This window comes from Natrix helvetica (genome assembly GCF_964273705.1).
Source record: "Natrix helvetica genome assembly, chromosome: 1".
Lineage (NCBI taxonomy): Eukaryota > Metazoa > Chordata > Lepidosauria > Squamata > Natricidae > Natrix > Natrix helvetica.
This window is the reverse complement of record NC_138548.1, coordinates 27,202,107-27,219,769: the sequence shown is the minus strand read 5'-3', so window position 1 is coordinate 27,219,769 and position 17,663 is coordinate 27,202,107. Positions and strand designations below refer to the sequence as shown.

Sequence of the window (17,663 nt, the reverse complement as noted above, 5' to 3'; positions counted from 1 at the left end):
CGGGGAGCAGCCGCGGTTCCTTCAGAGCTCCGGCTGTGGGCGGGAACGGAAAGTTTAGTCGGTAGCCTGCGAGGAAAGAGAGGGGAAGAGGAGCGCGGGTCGGGAGCGGCCGTGCGCGCGCGCCTCCTTAGAATTCTGTCCCACCCATCCGACTCTTCTTTCCCCCCCCCCGCCTCCTCCTCCTCCCGCTCGCGCTCCGGACAAGGAGACGTGGTGCGCGCGCTTGGCCGGTCTGAGAGGTGAGGGGGGGGGGAGGAAAGGCGGAGGGCGGCGATGGATCCTGACCGAGAAAGAGTCGCCCAGGGACAGCGGCGTTGGTGGCTCCTCCGGCGGCTGTGAAGGCGGCGGCGTAGGGGAAGGGGATGCTGTCCCGGAAGAAAACGCGCGCCGACCTCTCCAAACCGGGCGAGGTGCAGGGCAAGTACGTGATCAAGGAGACCAGCCCGTTGCTCCGCAGTGAGTTTTGAGACCTGGTCGGGGAAAAAGGGGAGATGAGGGAGGAAGGGGAAAGAAGGGGGGAAAGACCCCTCCCCCAAAAAAACCTGAGGGGAAGAATGGGCCGAGGGGGAGGGGACGGTGTGTGTGGGGGGTCTCAAATCGCCGGGATGCTTCTTCCAAGGTGAGGGGTTGACTTTTTACACAATGGTGGCGGAAGAGACCCAACGTTTAAGTTACCTTTACATCCCGAGTTCTTCTTGCAAGCTTTACTTAAGCCTTTTTACATTTCTTAAATAGGGACAGCAGCTCCAAAAAGCGTTTTTTTTCTCCCGCAAATGAAAGCAAAAAAAGATTAAAAGACTTGAGATCTTTTGGAAAAGCTTTAGATAACGTTAGATCAGTAGAGGGTGCTGGTTCTCACTCCTCTAATTATAACAACAAATACAAACTACTCCTTTTTGACCAGAATAGAATGGAAATAGAATAGAATAAAAAATAGAATAGAAATAGAATAGAATTCTTTATTGGCCAAGTGTGGTTGGACACAAGGAATTTGTCTTTGGTGCATATGCTCTTCAGTGTGCATATAAAAAGATAACAGTCAAGAATCATAAGGTACAGCACTTTATGATAGTCATAGGGTACAAATAAGCAATCAGGAAACAATATCAGTATAAATATTAAGATGCTCTTTTAAAAAAACAACTCCTTGGAGGGGGAACCCAAAGTCAAATATTTTGTGAACTTAGTCCTGGTACTACTGGCAAATCCCAGGGCTGAAATATGCTCAGTAAGACACTTTTTTCCCCGAATTCTGAGTATATGTCTAATGAGCCAGTGTTTCATATGTTTTGGGGCCCTAGGCAGTTATGAAATAAAGTATAACTGCCAAGCCTGAAATCTGCCCACCCCTTCAGAACTTCAAAGGCACAGATAGGAAACTAATTTGTCTTAAATCACCTGTAGTTGTTGGTATCTTTGTTCATATCTTTAAGGAGTGAAATTGCTCTTGTTCAAAGGCCCAGTGTAGGCCATGTGACCTTAGCTTGTCACCTTATTATAATCTTTAAAGGATTATGCATGGTTAACCTAAAGGTTTCTGGTTTGGAGAGAAAACAGCTGTGGCTGTGATCTCATTTCATTTGCTGGGGGAGAACAATTTTCTTTAGAATAAATTGGGGGAGAGATGCTGGTGATGATAATAGGCTATACCTTCCATATCTTCTTAATCATACCTAAGTCTCACATAGGTTCTCATATTTATAGTCTGTATCACCAGGGAAGCTGAGCAGGACATAGCTTGAACTGATTTGAAATGAGTTTTTTTTTTTACAATGCACAATTAAATTGCAGAAGCTTGCTTGAGTTGATAAAATAAAAAGTTTCAAAAGTGCGGTTTGAATTAAATTTTCTTGCCCAGAGATGATACAATTCTAATATTAACAAGAAACAAGGATGGCTTTTATCTCTTTTCCATAAACTTTCAATTGTTTGCAGTAAGCAGAAATGGAATAAAGACCTGACAGACTTTGGGTTTTATCTATCAACATAAACCGTTAAATAAAAACTTTTTATTGAACCAAGTTCTTTGATCAAAAGAACCTAGGTTAGGGACCAGTATTTTTTATTTTATTTTCTGAGTCCTGAATGCCCTGAAAGGTAGTTTGGCTAATCTGAATTAGCCAAAGTTTTTTATTTCAAAAATAAATCTTATTCATTGGAAATGTGTTTACAATTTTCAGAAAGCCTACATGATACTGGCTGTGGTAGGGATAATCAACAATTATTTTATAATTATAAATAATTGACCATATTCCAATAGCTTGCTTAGATCCCTTTCTTTTATCTTAGAAAGTTAAGTTCAATCTTGGCTCAAACTTTTACAGGAAGTGATAAAGGTTGAGTTTGGTATAAAAGTCAAGAACTCTGTCTGATCAGAGTTTAAAGAACATGTAACAGAAGAGATATGCTACCAGAATTTCACATTAATTACTACTCAATGCTGCCCTTAGCCTTGTGGGATAATATTGGTCGATATAACTTAGAAAGTGGCTGTTGTCCTGTTGACAAATGAGAAGGAGAGGCAAAATGAGTCACATTTAATATTAATAAAGCTAGAAATAGGTTTAGATCAGGTACTGTATAGAAATCTGTGAGTGTAGGCTGTACGTATTTATAAAATCCCATTTTTGCAGCTCTCAGACTTCCTTCTGACCATCATTATCTGAAACTGATAGCATAATTTCCTGCCATTTTGAGGGGACAAATTGAAGATTGTAGGGTATGCATTAAAATGGCATACTATGGGTAAAAATGAAATTCACCACTAGTCTTTTTTTTTTTGCAGCCCTTAATTGCTCATCACAAACACTAATTATGGCCCAAGGGTTTAAAAAAGGGTTATTTGCTTTTATTTTAGATGAAGTTAATCAGTAGATAAAATAATTTGACTTATTTTGCCTTAGAGAATAAAAAAGAAAGGTTTTCTTGAGGTTCTTTTATTAAACTATTTATTCTGTTGCTGTGGTGCTTAGTCCTGATTTTTAAAAAAGGAAAATTTGATTTTGGTTTGGTTTGAGTTCACATGTAGAAAAGGTCTTCTCTGCACTGCTTCATATCAGGTTACAGAAGTGCAAAGAATCTAAATAAAACTTGTTTGCTCAAAACTTAGTTGAGCAAACCTAATACTAGATAGAGTTAGTTATTATGATAAAGAGGAAATTAGAGAGGGCTCATTTAAGAGAATCACTGCCAGGAGGGAAGAATCTGCTGGATTTCAAATGATGTTGAACTTTTGTCTTCCAATAGCTTTAGCTTCTAGGCTATACAGTAGTATCCAGAAGGCTGAAGACTCCTTTCTCCTGAAGCTTGAAAAGTTGTTAACTTGTTAACTTTTCTATGCATTTTCTATGACAAATTCTCATAACTGGACATTTGGGGAATTATAGTCCAACATAAGGGCACTATGTTAAGCAAGTTCACCCTATAGAACAGGGGTAGTCAACCTTTTTATACCTACCACCCACTTTTGTATCTCTGTTAGTAGTAAAATTTTCTAACTGCCCACCGGTTCTACAATAATGGTGATTTATAAAGTAGGGAAGTAACTTTACTTTATAAAATTTATAAAGCAGAGTTACAGCAAACCCCTACCTCCCACCATGAAAGCTGGAACGCCCACTAGTGGGCGGTAGGGACCAGGTTGACTACCACCGCTATAGAGTAAGAAACCTATATCAGCAATATTCATAAGACACTAGTAATGCATTTATATTAAACACAAAATAGTCTGTATTGTTTGTTATCTTCCTACACACCCACCCACACACTTCATTGTTTCAAAATACCCTGGCTTATGCTACATTATTATGATATATTGGAATTATAGTAAATACTTAAATTTAGTAGAAATGTCAATAATGCAATGTTTTATGCAGCTTATAATTCCTTAATTTCAGAAATAGACATAGATGATTATCATTTGTTTTACATATTGTGATAAACCAACATTTGGCTAGTTTGAGGTTTTTTTTTTACCTGTCTTGTAGCAGTACCTATAATTACTGATGATATGCAAAGCAAGTCATTATTTCATGCAATATAACAACCATATTATATTGAACAATGTATGTACATACATCAGGAACACTCTACAATCTAGCTATGTAATGGATCATGATTCCAGAAATATCAGAAAGTACAAGTTCTATTTCAGAACATCTCACAAACATCCTGAACATAATTTGGCATTCATGTTTATGATAGATTCATAAAGTTGCAGTGGGATACTTTTGACCTGGCCATGTTATTTATTCATGAAGAAGTGAAATTGACCAAGATGTATAAGATCTAATATATAATATAATATAATATAATATAATATAATATAATATAATATATATATATATATATATATATATATATATATATATATATATATATATATATATATATATATATATATATATATATATATATATATATATATATATATATATATATATATATATATATATATATATATATATATAATATAATATTATTTTACTTTAAAGAAAATAATATTAAATTTCTGCTAAAAACTTTGATTCCAGCATTACAAGTTTGAAACAAAGTTTAAATACCTTGTCATTTCTTCCTAGAATGTTGTTGGAATTGTGCAGTTTGGGGTTCATGTTCATATAAAGGACATCATGGCTTTCTTTTTGTTTTACAGGATTTAACATTTAATGTTTCCACTCTTCATTAACATTTGTTAATTTTCTAAGTTCTATGAATTTATTGTTACTATAACTTTCTGCTACAGATCTGATGCCTTCATTCATCCGTCATGGTCCAACTATTCCAAGGCGAACAGATATCTGTCTTCCAGATCCAGTGCCTTCTGCCTATTCGGCAGGTGGGGACGGTGCCCTTTCCAGACATCAGAGCTTCCTAAGGACTCCAGTGCAGAGGCCTCCTCATGAAATAGTACGGCGGGAAAGCAACAGGCTATCTGCCCCTTCCTACCTTGCCAGGAGTTTAGCTGAGGTCCCTCGGGAATATGGCTTATCTTCACAGTCCTTTTTAACAGAGGCCAACTCAGTTACTGAAAATGGAGATGCTGGATCCCGTTACTATTTTGGTCACTTTTATAATGATCAAAGACGACATCAACTGGAGGATCATGTTCAGGAAGAATATAGATACTATGAACATAATACTGACCTCATCCAAAGGATGTCACAAAATCAGGGAAGACACAGGTCAGGCAAGTATCATTGGGTTTTTTTACACATATTTTTTTTGGCTCTATGTAAAAACATCTAGACAGTATATTTTAGGCGTTTACTAGTAGAATTGAGTTGATATGATTGAACATACCAACATCTGAAGCTGCCTTGCATTGGATCACATAAGAACTGTGGCCATGTTTAATCACCCCTTGTATTTTTATTAACAGTACCTTGATCTATTGACTTAAGAGTCAAATTATTGTGGAAACAGCAAAAACTTGGGCGACAGCTATGGACAACAACAATACACTGTTAGTGTTTAAGAGGATCTGAATTGAAAGGCTTTGGCATTTCCTCCACTAATATGGATAAAGAGTTGATCTCAAAGAGCTGGTGCAATTAGCATCATTTAATGAGCCCATGGACCCTTTTCAAAGGTAAAAGTAAAGGTTTACCCTTTCTAGACATGTCTGACTCTAGGAGGCAGTGCTCATCTCCCTTTCTTAGCTGAGCGAGCCAGCATTGTCTGGAAACACTTCCATAGTCATGTGGCCAGCATGACTATATGCCAAAGCGCACAGAACAGTGTTACCTTCCCACCATGGTGGTACCTATTTATCTACTCACATTTGCATGCATTCAAATTGCTAGGTACGCAGGAGCTGAAATAAATAACAGGAGCTTACCCCATTGCACAACACTGAGGTCTCAAACCCGGGCTATCAACTTTCCAGATGACAAGCTCAATGTCTTTAACTGCTGAGCTATCATACCCCCTTTTAAGAGCTATATAGAATCTCAGGCCAATAGAATCTCAGCCAAAAAAGGAACCAGCTCTGAAAGGATCTTTCTCTTAAGCTCGTTTGTGTTTTGCTTGTTGGTATTTGTTTAACTAAAAAATAGATTTTATCATTCTGATTTAAATTTGTTAAACTAAGAACTAATGTAAAATTTTATTTGTTCTACTAGATATGCTAGTGATTCTTTTATCCCAGTGCCTCCACAGCATATTTCTTTCTTAGCCTTTTAGTATGTTATATGTTTGAAGCTCAAAACTGAGGAGTTAAGTTTTTTATCTTCATGACTGACTTACATAATTCTTAGCAGTACTTTCAACTCTGATTCCTACAGTATAGCCTGAGCCTCATCTAAATTTGGTTATAAAGTGATTCTGGTTATATTCCAAGCAGTGTACTGTTTCATCTCCTTATTGAAAATATTGAACCAATATATTGAACTAATAAAATGAAAGATTTTTAATTTGGGGAAAACAACTGATATATTTTAATTTAATATTTTGCTAATAGCATTTTAAAATGTAAATTGCATACAATTTTTTGTAAGTATTTGCTCTCATTGGACGTTTAGACTAACAGGTAGCACCTGAATTGGTATTAATTACTTCAATCAATAAATATTTTCATTAATTTTTCCATCTGTCTGTAAAACATTGTTCCAGTAATCTGCTGGATTATTCAGGTGGACTTTTACAAATTTGAGATGAGTGGCAATGTGCTTTGTGGAGAGCACTAGTATTCTCTTCTCATACATGTGATTCTTGTTCAGTATTTTCATTATGGACTTACGAACCCAACATCATATAATGCAAGAGTGACCTGCAGATACATTGCTGTCAACATAGAGTTGAATGCTACTTCTTGTAGTATTATAGCCTTTGATCTTGGAAGAGTAACATTGGTATTAGATTTTCTTTATTTATATTTTATCTATTGATCATGGATAGATGGAGGCCAAACACTTTGACAATTCTTATAGTCATTTCCGGATTCAAATGTATTGACAACCTATTTTCTGTAACTTAAGAAATTTTGATTGGAACATGATTCATATCCATAGGCATGGCATGAAAAATATACTTATGGGTTTACATCCATGGACATGACAAGAAAAATGGGATGTATGTGCATTTTTAATGGGAGAGGAACCCTTAAACTCATGCTTATCTCATTGATTGGAACATCTAACTTACTCCTTTAGGATAATTTCTTATTGTAGGACTGCACATACTTTTTTCCAACAAAGAGAGTGAATGTGGTGGTCATGTGTTCAGGTGACCACAGCTAAGAGGATAGTACAGTATGTTGTGTGTGGTTTCTTTAATCAGAATCTGTATATTAATAGGACTTAAATGAAGCTCTGTTCCCTTTATAGATTACATTGTTACAGAATCATAGCTCTGAAAAGAGATTTTCAAGCTTTCCCCATGTTGAGGCCTATTCTACTGGATGACTTGTTTCACCAGACCAGAGATAGGCAACATTTGAGAGGCCAAAAGTCATGTTATGCTTCTGGGCAAGCTACAGAACGCCATGATGCTACCAATAGGAAAAAAATGGGAGTGAACATCTTGTTGCTTTTTAGGTTTTAGAGAGGTTTAAAAGATGAGAATGAAGACTTTGGGGAAGGTAATTCCACTCTCAACTTTAACTGCCCAAACATTAAAAGAAAAACCTGCCATCACTTAAAAGTATGTCATTTATTCTCTGCATTAAATGGGTATATTTCAGCAGTCTGGTTTTGCCTCTCCGAGCCCTTTTACTTCCATTATGATCTGAATCTTGGAAAAGAAAGAATTGAAAATATGTTTCTGAAAAAGGGTCATTTTGTTGCCAAAAACAAAAAGTTTTATTGGAAGTGTGAACTTGAAGTTCTGGCAGATTGCATAAAAGCAACTTGTTGCCTACCCTCGCTTAGCAAGATTTATTTGTGCTTGTATATTAAAAGGTCAACTTTTATCAAAAAATATTAAGCACAGAGATGGTTTTAGTGCCAAGGAGGCAGTTTAACGATTTAGGAACTGCTATTAAAATGGTGTACTGAAAAGTAAAGAATACCAAACTTTGAATCTGAGGAAAGATACTAAACAATATTTGTCTCGGAATTTTTTTTTCCTTCAAAACATGTCATCAGATTTTTTAATGTGGTTTGTGCTTATGGGATGCAATAAATGTTGGACTACCACTTGGAGAATCGTAGTCCTGGGAAGCCCATAAAGAGTCTAAAGTACAACACATATTACATTGTAGTCAACTGGATATATTGACTTGTTACTATGTACTCATCGTATCTTATTGCAAATTATCTGGAGCAGTTTGAAGAGAGACAGGGATGAGATTGTCAATTACCTTCCCCCTATTTGCAAAAGATGGTTTTATTTGAAGAATTTCTGAGCCTCAACAAGGCAAATTGTTTGTAGTTTTCCCTTATGTTATATATAATCTCATCTTCCTGTAAGAAAACCAAGACATTCCTGTTCACTCCAGAGGGAAGGCTGGAGACCTGATGGAAAGAGATGGCTCCTTTCTCAGTTCCTCCCTCACTCCAGAGAATATGTGCAATATTGACTATCTTTTATCAGCCATATTTTTTTTTCTTCACTTTATTTTGCTTTCTTTTCCATTTTTCCCTGAGCAAAACCCAGGACTAGGAAACTCACAGGCAGCAACGCATCAGAGTCCTTTTCTAATAGCAGAGGGTGAGCAAAAAGTTCATCTTTCAATTGGGCAACTCTGCACAGTCTCACTTTAATAAAAGCTGCAATTCCCAAGCCATCAGCCATGAGTCCCATCATTGCCCAATCCCCTCACCATCTTTTGCAAGAGTATATACTATTCTCATCTGCAGTCCCCCTTCCTCAGATCCCTCTCCTTGCTCCTGGTTTAGAAGGCAAGAAGCAAGCCCTTAGATATCACTGTGATGCTTCCCTTCAAACTCATTCAGATAAGAGAGAGTGTGAACAGTTGAGGAAGGGAACCTACAGGCAGCCTTTGAGTCTCAGATTTTCTAAAAAGTAGATTACCATGATTGCTCAGGAGGTCTGTAAATTCCTGGGCCTCGGAGATCCAGAACCTTATCTCCTTCCCAAATCTCTGAGGGGTTTGCTGACAATAGAAGCAATGCCCATGTTTAGCTATCCCACCACCTCTCTTTCTACAGAGTATAGTCTCTGGAGCATAGTTCAAGCCCTATGTGCAATGAGAAATGTTTATTCCTTGCTCCTAAACTGTATTTTTCCTCATCCAGTTCTAGACCTGTTCAAATACGTCAGCGCATCTTTTTGTGGCAACTCTGATTTCAGGATCTATATTGATTAAATATCCAAAGCCCAGGAAAATTGGGAATTTGCAGTGCAGAACGCATGAGACAAGAATTTTAGCTATAAGAAGTTCCATGGCTATCAAGCTTTTGCCAGTTTTTTTTCTTTTCCTGTAGGCTAACCCAACCATCTGGAACAAAGGATATTCAGGTCAGACAGACAAATTAACCAAGTTGGCCACCTTCATAGCAAATGCTAGCCTGGACAGTGCCCAATTCTCAGAGGCTTGGTGCCTAATATAGCTACCAGAAGCAACTCTTGTACACAAACTGGAGTAGATTCTAAATCCAAAACATCTGACCCATTTGGTGCAGTCTAATCAAGACCAAGCATAAAAAGAAACCTCTGACCTTAGTTTTGATAGGGGTTTGGTATGTCTCATTTTAGAATGTTCTGGCTTCCCTGTAGGAAAACAGGACATAAGGGTTTTTTTCTACATCAAAAACAGGGCATCAAGCCCACTCAGAAATTATTAGCAAAAAAAGATGAAACATCTATCGGGAAGAGCATTTAATTACAAGATTTTTATATTGCGTCAATCCAAAAACTCTAAACCGCTACAGAATCATTTTATATCTTTTTAAAACTTTTCTCTGATCTCTCTTTCTGAGTTGTTTCAAAGCTGGGAAATTAGTTACCTCATTACACAGGAAACACCAGAAATTCTCCTAGTTCTAGCTTTGAAGTGAGTGCATAGAGAGCTAGGGAGATGGATTTGTAATAAATATTCAGAAACCATAATGTAAACAAGGGTAAAATGGGAAGAGAGATAGTAATAAGAGACTCACAATTTCTCTCTGACTCACTGAGATATAAGAGGGAGAAGAGTAGCAAAACTGGACTTTAAGATTTTGTTATTATAGCCTTTCTCAATAAAGTATAGTTCTGGTCTTCCTGTGGAATGTGTTTCCTGATCTGGCCTACGTCAAAGGGCTGACAGCGGGAGAGAAATACCCACTTAGGATACCTATTGCTGTGGTAGAAAAAGGACAACTGTGGCAAGTCCAATGTAGCATTTTGGTTTGTTTGGGAAAATATGCTTGGTATATATAGCATACTCAGATTGTCAGATCTCAAAATCCAATTATTCCCATCACTTTTTATTGGCCTCTGATGATTTCATTCCTTGTTGCTTCATAGAATATAAGCTTTAAAGAGCATGGGCAACTTTGGTGTCACTGGGGTTTCTATTGTGGGAATTTGGTGGTATGGCTGGCCTGACAGTGGAAGCAAAATGAAAAATTGCCGGGCTGTCTGGTTGACTTTGTTTAATTCTGAGGTTTGAAAACAGTGACATTAAGACAGAGGAAAGGAAGGCCAAACCACAGCTAGTGCTTCTGATTTCTCATGGTTTCCTTCTTAAATAAGAGAAAATAAGATGTTTCAGTGAAATGGCAGGAAATTACTTTGAATTCTGGTCTCAGAGTTTGGAAGAAAAAAGAGGAAAATTTGCATCTTTGAGAGATTGGAAGTAGATTGTTTCTTTTACCATTGGCTAAGAAGCAGTTAATGTATGAGTGGACAGAAACTAAAAATATGGATTGTCTATTTTGTAGAAATAAGGGGACAGAGTAGACATATTAAAATGAGAAGAAATGGCAGACTTCATAATATCCTCAAGCGTTCATTCTGTGGCTTAGATACCCCCAAAATATAATTACATGTTGAGTAGATAACCATAAATTGTGTTTCATATTTTGTAGAGGCAAAAGTTCTAAAAGTGGGTTTTCAAACTAACACACACTTGAATGATTGTAGTAGAGAAGAGTTTTTACCCAATTACCCTAGTCCTTATGAAACTCTTCAAATTTAGGAGACATTTTAGTACTCCCAAGAACATACAGCAGTAGATTCTATATATTTCTTACAGTGTCCTCAAATGGATGCCCTTTTAACACTTCAGTCAAAATGCATCTTGGATTCTTTCACTGAACAAGATATTTTCTGGTGAGAAAATGATAGGAAAAAACAGGAAACTTCTTGTAATAGAATAGGTTACAACTGTAAGATGATGCAATTCCCTCACCATAACATTCCTTGAATGAAGTTTTTGCATACCAAAAGTCTTGTCTGGAAGCACTCTTGGAAATATCTCATGTAAGAGAATGAGATTGTTCTAAGTCAAACCAGATGCTCATATTTCTGTCTCACAGCCTCTATCTACCAAGGAAGAAAAGAATTTGTGCGAACAGCCACCATGACTCTAAAAAAAGTGGAAAATCATACTAAGTGACTTAATGGACCACACATCCCCAAAAAGCATTAACATCAGGCAGTGTGTTCAAAGGCAGTACCAGTCAGCATAAAGAAACCTCTCATACAAAGCATATTCATCCCCACCCTAAGAGGTCAAGGAACACAAGGCGGACCCAGAAGAAAATGGAGAGGCAACATCAAAGTCACACTACACAACATTAATTAAGAGTGGTTGGGGCTGCCAGAAGAGCAAGAACCAGAACTTTGGATCTCCTTTGACACCTCAAGTAGTAAAAGAGGAGGAGAAGGAGCACCCCTGGTGGAGTGATATAGAGTTGCAATATTATTGAGCTGTCCAGGTGCAAATGAGTGAATAACTATTTCCTGGAAGCAACAATTCATATAATCACAATATTATACATTTTAGCCTCTCAGTGGTGTCATCCAATGTCTGCAACATGGTAGCTCTGTCCCTTCATGATGACTGTACTGTACTAATGGTTTGGATAATTAAAGCTTTTAAAACATGGTTCTTCAGCAATTTTGTTTTTGCTTTTTTCATCCCCCTCCCTAAAATTGGTGAAAGGCTTTGATTGAAGTGTTGGTCGTCTTCTCTTTTCCTTCTAAACTGGCCGAAGAAGCTAAGAGGGTCTCATAATTCCTGCCAGATTTAGAATTAGTCAAATTCTCCTTAAAATCAAATACTTGGGGAGAAGCTAACAAGGATTCCTGTGGTCTTTGTGGCTTGATCACGTCCTGTAGAAAGTAAGGGTAATGACCTTGACAGAAATATGCAAAAATGTTACTTAGGAAAAAGGAGCTGAAGCAATCCTGAGGTAATATTTAATATTCAGAAGCATGTCAGTCAGGTAGGTGTTGATTCACCGGACTATAAGAAAGTGAAGGAGGTAAAAATCATTCTTGCAAGGTTCTATTATAAGCTAAGTTTCGACTTCCTGTGGAATTGATTTCCTGGCTTGGTCTACTTAGCGGGGCTTGTCATTGATAAGAATAGAGATTTGATCTGCTCCACAGTAACAGTCTCTTTCAGCCATCAATGTTTTCCTCTGGAAAACCTGAGCCAACTAGTCCTCTTGTTTAGAGCAATAGTGCAGAACATCATTTCTGCAGTAGCCGGTATTATTTTCTTTGACTTCCATTATATCTCCATTCTTTTTCACATGAGAGTGGTAGAAGACAAACAAAGATGAGAAGATGAGAACAAAGAACCTCCTCTCCCTGTCAACTTAGAAAATTGATGCTGTTTGGAATAGAATGTACTAAATTACAGGAAGTTTAGTTAAGCCAATAACTAAACTTTCCTTAGATATTGGCTAAGGAAGCTTTGTATGCTTCATGTTTTCTGAGACTCCATGCCTAAAACCAAAGGAAGTCCTACTTTCATTTTGTCTCTCTTAATTTCTCGGAAAACTTTGGTTCCAAGTTTTCTGACATCTTGGAAAACTAACTCCACAATAAAAACCCTTTTGTTTCCAGACAATCAGTTCTATATGATTTGTGACCTCAAGTATCTTTTTGTTTTTGTTTTCCTTATTGGAAAACATTTGAAATGGAAAATTTGAAAACTCCTTTTTAGCTGCTTATTTATCTAGTTTAGAAGATTTTATATTTTTGACCATGTCCTTTACATTGTCCTCAGTGTTATTGAGTCTTCTTATGGGTGAAGGGGAGTTAAGCTTTTCTTCCAAGGGCAAGCTTGTGCTAAAGTAAACTCTGATCCACAATTAATTGGTCATATGGTCAGCCCCTGGCTTACATTGGGCTTAGAAAGTGCACAAATTTAGGCTTTGTTAGTACCTACATGTGAGACTACTAGGGAAATACTTGGAATTTAGGCTAGACTGGGAAATCAAAAACATCCTGGAAGAAGGCAGTAGCAAATCACGAATATATTGTTACAATAATTTGTAATGTATTGTTACATTTGTCAACAAAATCATCAAAAATTGAACTAACTAAAATATACTTTTCATAGTTAATGATGAGTATATGTGAATTTCTAAAAGCAAAAATATCACAGATACATTCTTCAGAAGGAACATTTACACGAGTAAACAGGATGCAAAGGCATTGTGGAACTGATCACAACCTGCTTTTCTGAGGAAAGAAATTACACTGTTAAATGTTATTTGGTTTATTAATACCCCATTTGGCTTGGTTTTTCCAGGCATTGGAAGGGTTGCTGCAACTTCATTAGGAAATTTAACAAATCACAGTTCAGAAGATTTACCTCTCCCTCCTGGTTGGTCAGTAGATTGGACTCTTAGAGGAAGAAAGTACTACATAGACCACAATACTAACACAACACATTGGAGCCATCCACTTGAGCGAGAAGGGCTGCCTCCAGGATGGGAACGTGTTGAATCGGCTGAATTTGGAGTGTATTATGTTGACCACATCAATAAAAGAGCACAGTATAAACATCCTTGTGCTCCCAGGTAATATACGTGATCTTCACTATAGAATGTTTCAATAGATAGAAATAACTATGCTACAAGTTAATAAATTTCTTTATTGCTTGTTTGTATTTTCTCTTACTTACTTCAACTTATAAAAACTATGTGAATAATACCAGAAATTTTAGATTTTTGCATGTTTGTTCACAAAACATGTTAAAGTTGATTGAGCAAAACATTCCTGTTTGGTACAAAGGTTCAGAAAATATCCCATGAATATAAATGGTTTTCTAGCATTTTTGGAAACAATTGAAGCTTAAAACTCCTTCACTCGAAAAAATGGAACATTTCCAAACTTTTTAATCTACTAGATATTTAATACCCAACAATTTATTAATAAGAGGTATCTATTATCAATCCCCCCAACTCCCTTGTAGTAGAGAAATTGACATTATATACAATTACCTCTACCTCTGTTCTACACAGTCATTGAATTCTGAAGAATATATTTTAAAATATTTATATCTATTTATTTACTCAGGCAAAGAAAATGAGTAGGCCAATACTCTTATTTTACAAACAGAAAATACTAAAATGGAAAGAATTGTGGTGTGTCAAACCTAGATTAGAAAACCTGAACTGAAATGAATTCAGGGCTCCAGGTCTAGCACTGACTTCAAAAATTGCCTGTGTTGCAAGATCGGAGAACATCTTTGCTGAGCATCCTTCTTGAAATCTAGTCATACTGAAAATTGTATAAATCCCCACAAATTTCTGAGAAGGATCAGAAATTACATATGTTTAGTGTTTAGTTTTATAATTGGCTCAAAATGAAGTCTTTAAAAACAGTGCACAAGTCAAAATGCTCAAATTCTGTGGTAGAAAATGATTCCTATTACATTAATACTCCTAGATTTATGTCATTTTAACTGATATTATTAGTAATTGGAGCTTTAAAAAGAGGAATTAATAACTACTACCCAGAGTTGCTGGGAGATGGGCTGCGTGTAAATTTTAATAAATTATTAGTATTGTTAATAGTTCTCCTTCTCATATGTACTTGTGCATCTTAAACATTTTGCACATCTGATGGAATATAGAAGGCTGAATTCCAGGAAGGAGGGGGTACATTCCTAGGAATAAGTGGCAGCTCAATCCAGATAGAGAAAAAGATCCAGTGTGAGAGAAAGAGGCTGAAGCCAGCAGAATTAATAGTTCTTAAGAGTATATGATACATGCAGATAGCAGAGTTCTTCAGTTTGGCAAGATTCTCTCTGTAAGTGAGGAACAATAAAGAACTCAAGTTGGAAGAATCACCATGCGTCTTTCTTGGTTTTTGAGCCCGCCATCCATTGTTTTAAATCCGCTTGGTTAGACATATTGGACTACTGCATATATTTGAATAATTTGTATATAGGCAGATGGGCAAATATGAGTTTATAGAAATTAATAGTAAATTTAAATTACGACTCAATGGCAGCACTTAACCAGTACAGGCTGATATTCCTCCCCCACCCCCAAAGCCAAGAACAGTCAGATTTCATTAGTATTTGAGTGAGAGATTCACCACCAAACTTGAATGCTCTAAAAACAATTTGGAATGCACCATTGAAAACCACTTTCATATTGTTGCCCTAAACTATATGAGTCAGAGTCACCAGGAGTCAGGATTGATTTGAAAGTGTGCTTTATTTTATATATAAATAAGAAACCACTATCCACAGTTTCTAATCACTTGCTTAAACCAGAAGATCTGTGATTGGTCTTTGGAAGAGTCTGGATCAGAATTTAAAAGTCTCAGCCTCAGGCACACCTCTCTAGCCACATCTTGCTCAATTTAATGTTTTCTTGGTCACATACGTTGCTAGATTGTGATAAAAAATATTTGCTATCTGCTTTTTGGCGTGTCCCTTTGCAGCGTCCCCCGTTATGACCAACCACCTCCTGTGACATATCAACCACAGCCAGTTGACAGAAGTCAGCCTACCCTCGTACCTGCCAATCCATATCACACTGCAGAGATACCAGACTGGCTGCAAGTCTATGCTAGGGCTCCTGTGAAGTGAGTATTGCTTAAACTTTTTTTCCCCTATGCCTGATGATAAATATATTTTATAACAAATGTCTTATGTTGGAAACTTAAAGATACCAAGTGTAAATTATCAAAAATATTTCTTCTCCCTAAATCCACTTTGATGTAGTGGGAAGTGTTGACTGTGCACTTCAGTATAGTGTTATAAATTAAGCTGTTTCTGACACACTCACTGATATTAGCCTTTCCTTTGTTTGTTTTATATACTCCTGCATTTTCTCCCAGATACGATCACATACTAAAATGGGAACTCTTCCAGTTGGCTGACCTGGATACATATCAGGGAATGCTGAAGTTGCTTTTCATGAAGGAACTGGAGCGGATTGTGAAGTTGTATGAAGCATATCGCCATGCCCTCCTCATGGAACTGGAGAATTGCAAGCAAAGGCAGCAGTGGTATGCGCAGCAGCACAGCAAGAATTTCTAAGCTCCTTTTTTTGCTATGGACACTGATGAAGGTCATTAGAACTCTTAGGGACTTTTTGCTCTCCTTTAAAAATCGTGAATGAGTGCTTTGGTTAAAAAGGCAGCTGCTCCCTGGATCTTGCACCTTTTGTAATTATCTTCTTTGTGCAGCATGGCTTTTGAATACAAACTGTTTGTTGTATAAAAAGTTAGTTTCCTATTCTGAAAGCCACTATTGAGGAAAAAGGCAAAAACAACTTTGTAATTATTTTGTCTTTCATGTTTTTCTAGCAAATGGTTCTACTTTGAAGGAGCAAAATTTCCTTTTTCAAATGGGAAATGTCATTGCACATTTTTCTTGAAAGTAGGCACATGTTTTTAAGAAATCCTAATTCCCATTGCACAGTTGGTGATTTCACAGGTGGTCTTGTATCTGGAGGATCAAGATATACTTCTGCTGCAGCAAATGAACTGTAAAGTTTGTAGCTTTCATACACAAGGTAACACATTGGGGTTTTTCCAGTGGCTGTCTTGCAGAATGAAAGTTTTCTGTTTGAACCAAGCGCTTAATAAATTACTGCCTTACTTTGTTCAACATTGTTCTGATTTGCTACTGGGCATGTTTGAGGAAATGCCATATGTAGGCTGGTGGAAGCAGTTTGTAGCTTTCAAAGTATTCCAGGCAAGTAAGGAGTGGACCAGCTTTTTTAAGTAACTATAAACATGAGTTGTCTTGGCCATATGCAATAAATTTTATCATAATTAGATAGCAGTGAACAGTTTTATAAAACCTTTATTTGGTGGCAAAGTAGTTTTACATTTACAACTCCAGAGCAACTAATCTATTTTCATTCTGAATTGTTGCTTTTGACTCCTCTATGACATGTTTTCTGTAAAATAAATGTTTTTGTTTTAAATTTGTAATATATTGTTTCTAAATTTCATATTTTTTTTGCCTTGTCAACAAGAGGTGGGTTGTGAGATCGATTAGCCCAAATCGGATTGCATTCATTACCCATGTTGAAGAAATTTACCTTTAAATGCCTCTAGATGTAGTAATGTAGGACAAAACACCATTCATAGGCCTTGTGGGTATGTTTGTGCAATATAGTTAGCCAGATTACTGAATTTATTCATTTTCTCGATTAATATACACCATGTTCCGTAAGATTCCCTCATAGTCTGAGTTTGTGTTTGTGTAACATACTGAGCTGCAAAAATCTAACTAGAATTAATCCTAAATTTACCCTATAAGAATTGAACCACACACAATTCAATTTTGA

General features: G+C 36.8%; 1 protein-coding gene across 2 annotated transcripts; it reads left to right on the top strand.

The window, feature by feature from the left end:
• The first annotated feature begins 221 nt into the window (after positions 1-221).
• On the top strand, positions 222-17,304 carry SAV1 (salvador family WW domain containing protein 1). 2 transcript variants are annotated; one of them, XM_081948961.1, is made up of 5 exons: positions 222-456; positions 4,745-5,188; positions 13,655-13,925; positions 15,802-15,945; positions 16,201-17,304. In XM_081948961.1, the coding sequence occupies exons 1-5, from the start codon at positions 363-365 to the stop codon at positions 16,400-16,402; spliced, it is 1,155 nt and encodes a 384-aa protein (XP_081805087.1). In that variant the 5' UTR covers positions 222-362; the 3' UTR covers positions 16,403-17,304. The 2 variants fall into 2 exon arrangements, with proteins under 2 accessions (XP_081805087.1, XP_081805088.1); XM_081948962.1 differs by having other exon boundaries at positions 272-421.
• Positions 17,305-17,663: the final 359 nt, after the last annotated feature.

Coding starts and splice junctions, on each gene's coding strand:
- SAV1 (XM_081948961.1), top strand. CDS start 363: ATGCTGTCCCGGAAGAAAACGCGCGCCGACCTCTCCAAACCGGGCGAG. Junction 5,189..13,654: donor TCAGGGAAGACACAGGTCAG/GCAAGTATCATT, acceptor TGGTTTTTCCAG/GCATTGGAAGGGTTGCTGCA. Junction 15,946..16,200: donor TATGCTAGGGCTCCTGTGAA/GTGAGTATTGCT, acceptor ATTTTCTCCCAG/ATACGATCACATACTAAAAT.